Source organism: Myotis lucifugus, unplaced genomic scaffold (genome assembly GCF_000147115.1).
Source record: "Myotis lucifugus unplaced genomic scaffold, Myoluc2.0 scaffold_588, whole genome shotgun sequence".
NCBI lineage: Eukaryota > Metazoa > Chordata > Mammalia > Chiroptera > Vespertilionidae > Myotis > Myotis lucifugus.
In genome coordinates this window covers 291,716-300,128 of record NW_005871636.1, presented here as the reverse complement: position 1 = coordinate 300,128, position 8,413 = coordinate 291,716, and the positions used below count along the sequence as shown (strand labels likewise).

At 38.0% G+C, this 8,413-nt stretch overlaps 1 protein-coding gene across 4 annotated transcripts in view; it reads left to right on the top strand.

The window, feature by feature from the left end:
• Positions 1-8,413, top strand: part of FAM81A (family with sequence similarity 81 member A) — a 73,316-nt gene that overhangs the window by 33,218 nt on the left and 31,685 nt on the right. For all 4 annotated transcript variants that reach the window (XM_014446947.2, XM_006104683.3, XM_006104681.3 and 1 more), the window contains exon 4: positions 7,360-7,478. In XM_014446947.2, coding sequence (XP_014302433.1) covers positions 7,360-7,478 — 119 coding nt within the window. The remainder of the gene's footprint in view (positions 1-7,359; positions 7,479-8,413) is intronic.

The window sequence follows — 8,413 nt, the reverse complement described above, 5'->3', positions numbered from 1 at the left end:
GACAGAAGTGCTAAAAAATGTTTGAGATAGAAGAGATACTCTATAGGCAAAATCCTAATTATAGCCCAACTGGAAGTATCAGGTTATTCTAGCAAAGCCTGGTTGGGGTGGGGGAAGGGCGAGAGGGGGGAAAAGCGAAAATCCTTCTAAATAAGCCAGCTGGGATAGTGGGTGACAGAGGCTGAAGGATGGTGGACGTGAAGGTGTGCCGAGTGTCTCGTGTTGGAATTGGGGATATTTCATAGTTAACAAGGGGAGGAAAGGCCATCAGTGGTGACCTGATTAAACCAATCAAAGTCGGGAAAAGGAGAAAGGCAACAAGAACTAAAAACAACATAAATTGTAACAAAGTGAGATGAAGGGATGAATGAAAACACAAACAAAGCAGCCTGGGGTCATGGAGAGCATAGTCCATGGAGCCAGACTTCTTTGTTCAAACCCCAGATCTGTCACTTTTTTTTTAATATGAATATTTATTGTTTTAGTAATAGGGAAGAAAACAAGTTCTTTCTTTAAAAATCTCTTTTAAAAATCTTTATTCTTGAAAGTATTACATATGTCTCTTTTTCCCCCTCCCATTGACCCCTTATAGCCTGCCCCTGTCCACCACCACCCTATTGTCTATGTCCATGGGTTATGCATGTATGCATGTAAGGTCTTTGGTTGATCTCTTCCCACCCACCCCCACCTTCCCTCTGAGATTTGACAATCTGTTCTATGCTTCTATGTCTCTGGATCTATTTTACTCATCAATTTATTTTGTTCAGTATATTCCATGTATGAGCGAGATCATGTGATACTTGGTTTTCTCTGACTGGCTTATTTTGCTTAGCATAATACTCTCCAGGTCCCTCCATGCTGTTTCAAAGGGTAAGAGATCCTTCTTTTTTACAGCTGCATAGTATTCTATGGTGTAAATGTATCACAGCTTTTTTATTCACTCACTACTAATGGGCCCTTGGGCTGTTTCCAGATCTTAACTATTGTAAATTGTGCTACTGTTAACATAGGGGTGCATACATTCCTTCTGATTGGTGTTTCAGGTCTCTTAGAATATATTCCTAGAAATGGGATCACTGGGTCAAATGGCAGTTCCATATTTACTTTTTTGAGGAAACTCCATACTGTTTTCCATAGTGGCTGCACCAGTCTGCATTCCCACCAGCACTGTACTAGGATTCCCTTTTCTCCACATCTTGTCACTTGATTTGTTGATGGTAGCCATTCTCACAGGTGTGAGGTGATACTTCATTGTTGTTTTAATTTGCATCTCTCTGATGCTCAGTGACTTTAAGCATTTTCATATGTCTCCTGGTAAACTGTATGCCCACTTTGGAGAAGGGTCTATTTAGGTCCTTTGCTCATTTTTTAATTGGGTTGTTTGTCTTCCTTTTGTTAGATTGTATGAGTTTCTTATACTTTTGGATATTAACCTTTTATCAGATGTATCATTGCCAAATATGTTCTCCCATACAATGGGCTCCCTTTTCATTTTGTTGATGGTTTCGTTTGCTGTGCAGAAGTGTTTTTTATTTTCATGTAGTCCCATTTATTTATTTTCTCCTTAGTTTCCTTTCCCCTAGGAGAGGTTCTGTAAACAGATTGCTATGAGAGATGTCTGAGATTTTGCTGCCTATGGTTTCTTCTAGGATTTTTATGACTTACATTTAAGTCTTTTATCCATTTTGAGTTTATTCCTGTGTATAGTGTAAGTTGGTGGTCTAGTTTCATTTTTTGCATATATCTGTCCAATTTTCCCTACACCATTTATTAAAGAGACTGTCTTGACTCCATTGTATACTCTTGCCTCCTTAATCAAATATTAATTGAGCATAATGGTGTGGGTTGATTTCTGGGGTCTCTGTTATGTTCCATTGATCTAATGTCTGTTCTTGTGCCAGTACCAGGCTGTTTTAATTACAGTGGCTTTGTAGTGTAACTTGATATCTGGTATTGTTCCTCCAACTTTTTTCTTCTTTCTCAAGATTGCTGCAGCTATTTGGGTTTTTTTTTTTTGATTCCATATAAATTTTTGGAGTATTTGTTCTAGATCTGTGAAATATACCGTTGGTAATTTAATAGGGATTGCATTGAATCTATAGATTGCTTTGGATAGTATGGACATTTTAATGATGTTAATTCTACCAATCCATGAACATGGTATATTCTTCCACTTGTTTATATCTTCCTCTGTCTCTTTTTTCAATGTCCTAAAGTTTTCTGAGTATAAGTCTTTTACCTCCTTGATTAAGTTTATTCTTAGGTATCATAAATTTTTTGTTGCAGTGGTAAATAGGATTGTTTGTTTAGTTTTTCTTTCTGAGAATTCATTATTGGTATATAAAAATGCCTTCAATTTCTGGGTGTTAATTTTGTATCCTGCTATATTGCTGAATTCCTTTATTAACTCTAGTAGTTTTTTGGTGGAGTCTTTAGGGTGTTCTATGTACAATATCATGTCAAAACAGTACATACTTAATAAATATTTGTTTGGATGAATGAATAATGAAAGTTTTTCTTCCTCCTTTCCAATTTGGATACCTTTTATTTCTTCTTGTCTGGTTGCTGTGGCTAGGACTTCCAGAACTATGTTGAATAAGAGTGGTGAAAGCAGACATCCTTATCTTGTTCCTGTACTTAGGGGAAATGGTTTTAGTTTTTTCCCACTGAGTTTGATGTTGGCTGTAGGTTTGTCATATATGGCTTTTATTATGTTGAAGTATGATCTCTCTATTTTCACTCTGCTCAGAGTTTTTATCAAAAAAGGGTGTTGGATTTTGTCGAATGCTTTTTCTGCATCTACTAATACGATTATGTGATTTTTGTCTTTCAATTTGTTTATATGATGTATCACATTTATTGATTTTTGAATATTGTACCAGCCTTGCATCCCTGAAATAAATCCTATTTGGTCATGGTGTATGATCTTTTTAATATATTGCTGGATGCGATTTGCTAATATTTTGTTGAGAATTTTTAGCATCTATGTTCATCAGGGATATGGGCCTATAATCCTCTTTCTTTGTAGTGTCTTTATCTGGTTTTGGAATTAGGATAATGCTGGCCTCATAAAAAATGTTCCTTCCTCTTGGATTTTTGGGAATAGTTTGAGGAGGATAGGTGTTCATTCTTCTTTGAATATTCACTGAAACTCTCCTGTGAAGCCGTCTAGACCAGGGTTTTTGTTTGCTGGGAGTTTTTTTTTTTTATTACTGCTTCAATTTCCTCAATTATTATTGGCCTATTCAGGGTTTCTGATTCTTTCTGATTCAGTTTTGGAAGATTGTATTTTTCTAGAAATTTGTCCATTTTATCCACCTTGTCCAGCTTGTTGGCATGTAGTTTCTCACTGCATTTTCTTACACTCCTTTGTATTTCTGTGATGTCAGTTGTTACTTTACCACTTTCATTTCTGATTTTAATTATTTGAGTCCTCTCTCTCTTTGTTTCTTGATGAGTCTGACTAAAGGTTCATCAGTCTTGTTTATCTTTTCAAAGAACTATCTCTTGGTTTCATTGATCTTTTATATTGTTTTTTTGTTGTTTTTTTAGTCTCTATGTAAGTTATTTTTGCTCTCATCTTCATTATTTCCTTCCTTCTACTTATTCTGGGCTTTTCTTGTTGTTCTCTTTCTAATTCTTTAAGTTGTAGGGTAAAATAGTTTATTATCCATTTTTCTTGTTTTTTGAGGTTGCCTGTAATGCTATGAACTTCCCTCTCAGGACTGCTTTTTCTGTGTCCCAGAGATTTGGGGTTGTTGTGCATTCATTTTCATTTGTTTCCAGGAAGTTTTTTTACTTCCTTTTTTTTTTACCTCATTGATAACCCATTCATTGTTTAATAACATGCTATTTAGCCTCCAAATGTTTGAATATTTTTGAGTGTTTTTACTGTAGTTGATTTCTAATTTCATTCCATTATGATCTGAGAAGATGCTTGATATGATTTCAATCTTCTTAAATTTGTAGAGACTTGTTTTGTATCCTAACGTGGTCTATCTTTGAAAATGACCCATGTGCACGTGAGAAGAATGTATATTCTGCAGCTTTTGGGGTGAAATGTTCTGTAAATGTCAATTAAATCCATCTGATCAAGTGTGTCATTTAGAGTCACTGTTTCCTTGTTAATTTTTTTTTTTTCTGGAAGATCTATCCGGTGAAGTCAGTGGGATGTTAAAGTCCCTTACTATGACTGTATTGCTGTTGATCTCTCCTTTAAAATCCTCCAGAAGTTTTTTTATATATATTTAGGTGCTCCTATATTGGGTGCATGTATGTGTCGTAAGTGTTTCCCTCCATGTCCTCCGTGGTTCAGGGTTCGGGTCTGGAAGAGGAGCCGCACACAAATGAAAAAGAAAAGACACGAGATAATTTGGGAATATTGGGGGACCAGGCGGGCAAGTCCAACTCAAGGAGAAGGACTTCCACTGTGCTCAGGCCTCACCAAGCTTTTTATAATGAGAGTTAAACAAGGTAGTGGTTACCATAGTTACACAGTTCTTGTGAGTTTAACTTGTTTTGACCATGGTTACACTTCCTGCACTTCCTCAGCCCATTAGCTTCCCAGATAAGATCTAGGGAGTGTTATAAGGTCAAGCCTAATTATGCTAAGAGGACTGTGCTCTCTAAGCTGGGACTTGTTTGTGACTTTGCCAACAGGTCAGTCTGAGGCTTAACCCTATATCAGTTTCCCACATATATGTTTACCAAGGTTACGTCCTCTTGTTGGATCCATCTCTTTAGTATTATGTAATGACCTTTATTGTCTGTTGTGATAGCTTTCATTTTGAAGTTTATTTTATCAGATATGAGTATTGCCACCCCAGCTTTCTTTTCTCCCATCTCTGTCACTTTATGACTGTGGCTTTGGGCAAGTTACTTAACAGTTCCTGGGAAATGGGGATGATGACAGTGCCTCCTTCATAGGATGCGGTGAGGGTTAAGTGAGTTAACGTACCCAAAGCACTTAGATCAGTGTCTGGTGAACAGTTAGATCAAGCCAGTGTTTGCCTTATTATTTAGAAAGCATAGTAGCAATGTTAATATTTAGTAAGATGACACTTATTACTAAAAGCACTAAATCATATTAAAAAGGTTATTATATAATGGTTATGGCCACTTTTTGTAAATCCATATGTGCCTGATGGCAGCTAAATATATATTAAAAAGTATGAAAAGTGTAAGGACTTAATGAAAATACTTTAAAGTGGTATAATCCATCATATCTCTTTTAAGCTGAGAGATCCAATAGACCAAAATAAATAAAATCTAGAAAAAAATGAATAATAGAATCAGAAAACTCAATCTAGTAGACAATTTTGAACCTTTTGTTCCTCAAATAGTTTTTTGCATGGAACATTTGGCCCTAGGTGGTTTGGCTGAGTGGATAGAGTGTTGGCCTGTGGACCGAAGGGTCCTGGGTTCAATTCCAGTCAAGGGCACATGCCTGGGTTGCGGGCTCGATCCCCAGTAGGGGGTGTGCAGGAGGCAGCCAATCAATGATTCTCTCATCATTGATGTTTCTATCTCTCTTTCCCTCTCTCTTCCTCTCTGAAACCAATAAAAATATATTTTTAAAAAATCAATCATGTGCCAGAAAACAAGCCATAATACCTTCAAAACATGAAGCATATTACAGACCATATTTCAATCATAATCCAATACAGTTAGAAATAGATAATAAAAATGATGACAACCACTTAGCTTGAAAATGAAGAAACACAATTTTAAGTAATCCTTAGATCAAAGAGGAATTCAAAACTGAAATTAAAACAGTGAAAAAGAAAACACGTCACACCCAACTTATGGACACAGAAAATATGGTACTGAAAAAAGTCTTCATTATTAAGAAAGAAATAATAAAAATAAAGGAACAGTGTGTTCATCTTTTAAAATTACCAAAAAAAGGGATAAAACAAAAGAAAGAATTAACAAATATTTAAGCTGACATCAAGCAAATAGAAAATGCTTTTAAAAAGTGGTTAAAAGGGAAAGGATCCAAGAAACCAAAAGCTTTCTCTTTGAAAAGGAGCGAGAAGGTGGTGTGGTGAGGGGGAGTGTGAAGAACAGAATATAGTAGAGGAAGGCGGGTGGGAGGAAAGATGTGCCAAAGAATGAGGAAATGCTCAAAAGAAACATCAGATGTAACCTTTTGCTCCCACTACTTAGCACTCAGGATTTCTAGTCTGTCTGTCTCTGTCAGAGTGCTTCAGCCTCAGCTTCTTTCCTGCCTGTTTGTGGCAGGCAGCATGGCAGTCCCGGTGAGCCACTTGCTAGCCGGGCGACTTTGGAGGTATCATTTCAGCTGTCTGTGCCTCATGTCCTGGAGGGGAACATGGGCATCCTGAGTGCCCCCCTCACCGAGGACCTGTGAGGATTTGGTGCATGTCAGCACTTCCCAGTACATGCTCAGATGATGTCCTCATCGCCTCCATCATTCCTTTGAAGGATTCCCAGGGTGGACGCTCCACGAGGTCATGCTCTTAGGTGGGGTCACTTACCCTTCAAGCAGTTCTGCTTTCATTTCATGTCTTTCCTATGGGACACCATTCGGCCGTTCCAGTAGAAGTATTGTCATCGAATACTCAAGAGAATATTTGCTGTATTTACTGTGTACCAGGCATTGTGCTAAGTGTAATAGTTATGTAATAGTCACAGTGGCCTTAAAAGTCTAGTCACCAGCCTGGCTGGTATGGCTCAATGGTTTGGCCTCGGCTTATGACCAGGAGGTCACAGTTTGATTCCCGGTCAGGGCACATGCCCAGGTTGTAGGCTCGATTCCCAGTAGGGGGCGTGCAAGAGGCATTTCTATCTCTCTCTCTCTGAAATCAATAAAAAAAATATATTTTTTAAAAGTATAGTCACCACTCCTGTTAACAGATGAGTCACCACTCCTGTTAACAGATGAGAGAAAGGAAGCTCAGAGAACCTTGCACACTTGCCCAGAATTTGGAGGAACCAAAATTTGGAGCCCTTGTCCGATGCCCTGTTCCCCTCCTTGCTCTTGATTTATTACTTTTTAATAAATGTAAGGATTGTTCACCTAAAACAGTGACTATCAAAAAGCATCATGGAGTGATAGAAATACACACCAAGGGGCCAGGGTCCCGGTCTGGACCTCTATCAAGTCACCTGACACCAGAGCCTCAGTGTTTTTATCGGTAAAGTAAGGGACTTGGTGTGGGTGTGATCCCTAAGGTCTCTCTTTCTCTCTGTCTAAGCCCCTGGCTCTCTGTACATACCAGGTGGCTGTTAAAAAGGAGCCTCTTCTGAAAAGAGTTCAACATCCTTGCTTAAAATGGTTTTGTGGAATCATGCAAATTCTCAAATGACTCTCCTGTGGTCTTTTGTGTTGCCCAGGTACTCCAGGAGCAGATCCGTGCCCGGGACAACATTAGCTACGGAACTAATTCTGCCTTAAAGACTCTGGAGATGCGTCAGCTGTCCGGTTTGGGGGATCTTCGAGGGAGAGTGGCAAGGTAGGTGGTCAGATGTTTGGGACTCCACTCCTCCAAAGCTGTTTTTCGTACACTTCATTTTAGTGGGGGATATATTCATGAAGCCCCAAAGCAAAGTGTTTGCCTTCTTCTCGTACATCACCTCCTTTGCCCACAAAATTTAACAGTGGACATTGACCTGGGTATGAGCGTGCCATGACTTCTTGTGTGTCTGCAACGGGAATTGGTGCGTGGGAGCAAGTCGGGGGAGAGCTCAGCTGGCCAGTGCCATCTGGCAGATGAAGATTATTATGTTTATTGAATCCAATAATATACAAAGTTGGGACTTACATTTTTCCACGGTTTGTTTGTTTATTTATTTATAAGCTATAATTTTATTTTCTTTAATTTTTATTAGAATTCTAAACAAATACTTCTCCGCCTTTTCTGAAAATGATCTGTGTTTAACATGGAAAAAAATTTTTTTTAATTATTATAGCATAACATGGTCCTTGTCAAATTCTGATGTCTAACATTAGAATTAACTTCTTCAGAATATTTTTTAAATCTTTATTGTTGAAAGTATTACAGACATCTCCTTTTTTCCCCCCATTGTCCTCTTATAGACAGTCCCCTTCCTTCCCCACCCCCATCCCCCTCCCCCCCCTCGCAGGCCTTCACCACACTATGGTGTGTGTCCATGGGTTATGCATACATGCATACAAGTTCTTTGGTTAATCTCTTCCCACCCCACCCCCCTTTCCCTCTGAGATTCGACAGTCTTCCATGTCTTTTTTTTAATTTCATTTTTTCTTATAATTCACTTATTAGTAAATTATTTTTCAATTACAGTCAACATACATATTATATTAGTTTCATCTGTACCATATAGTGATTAGACATTTATATACCCCAATAAGATAGTACCCACCTGAAACTATATACAGTAATACGATATTATTTTTTTTAAAAATTTT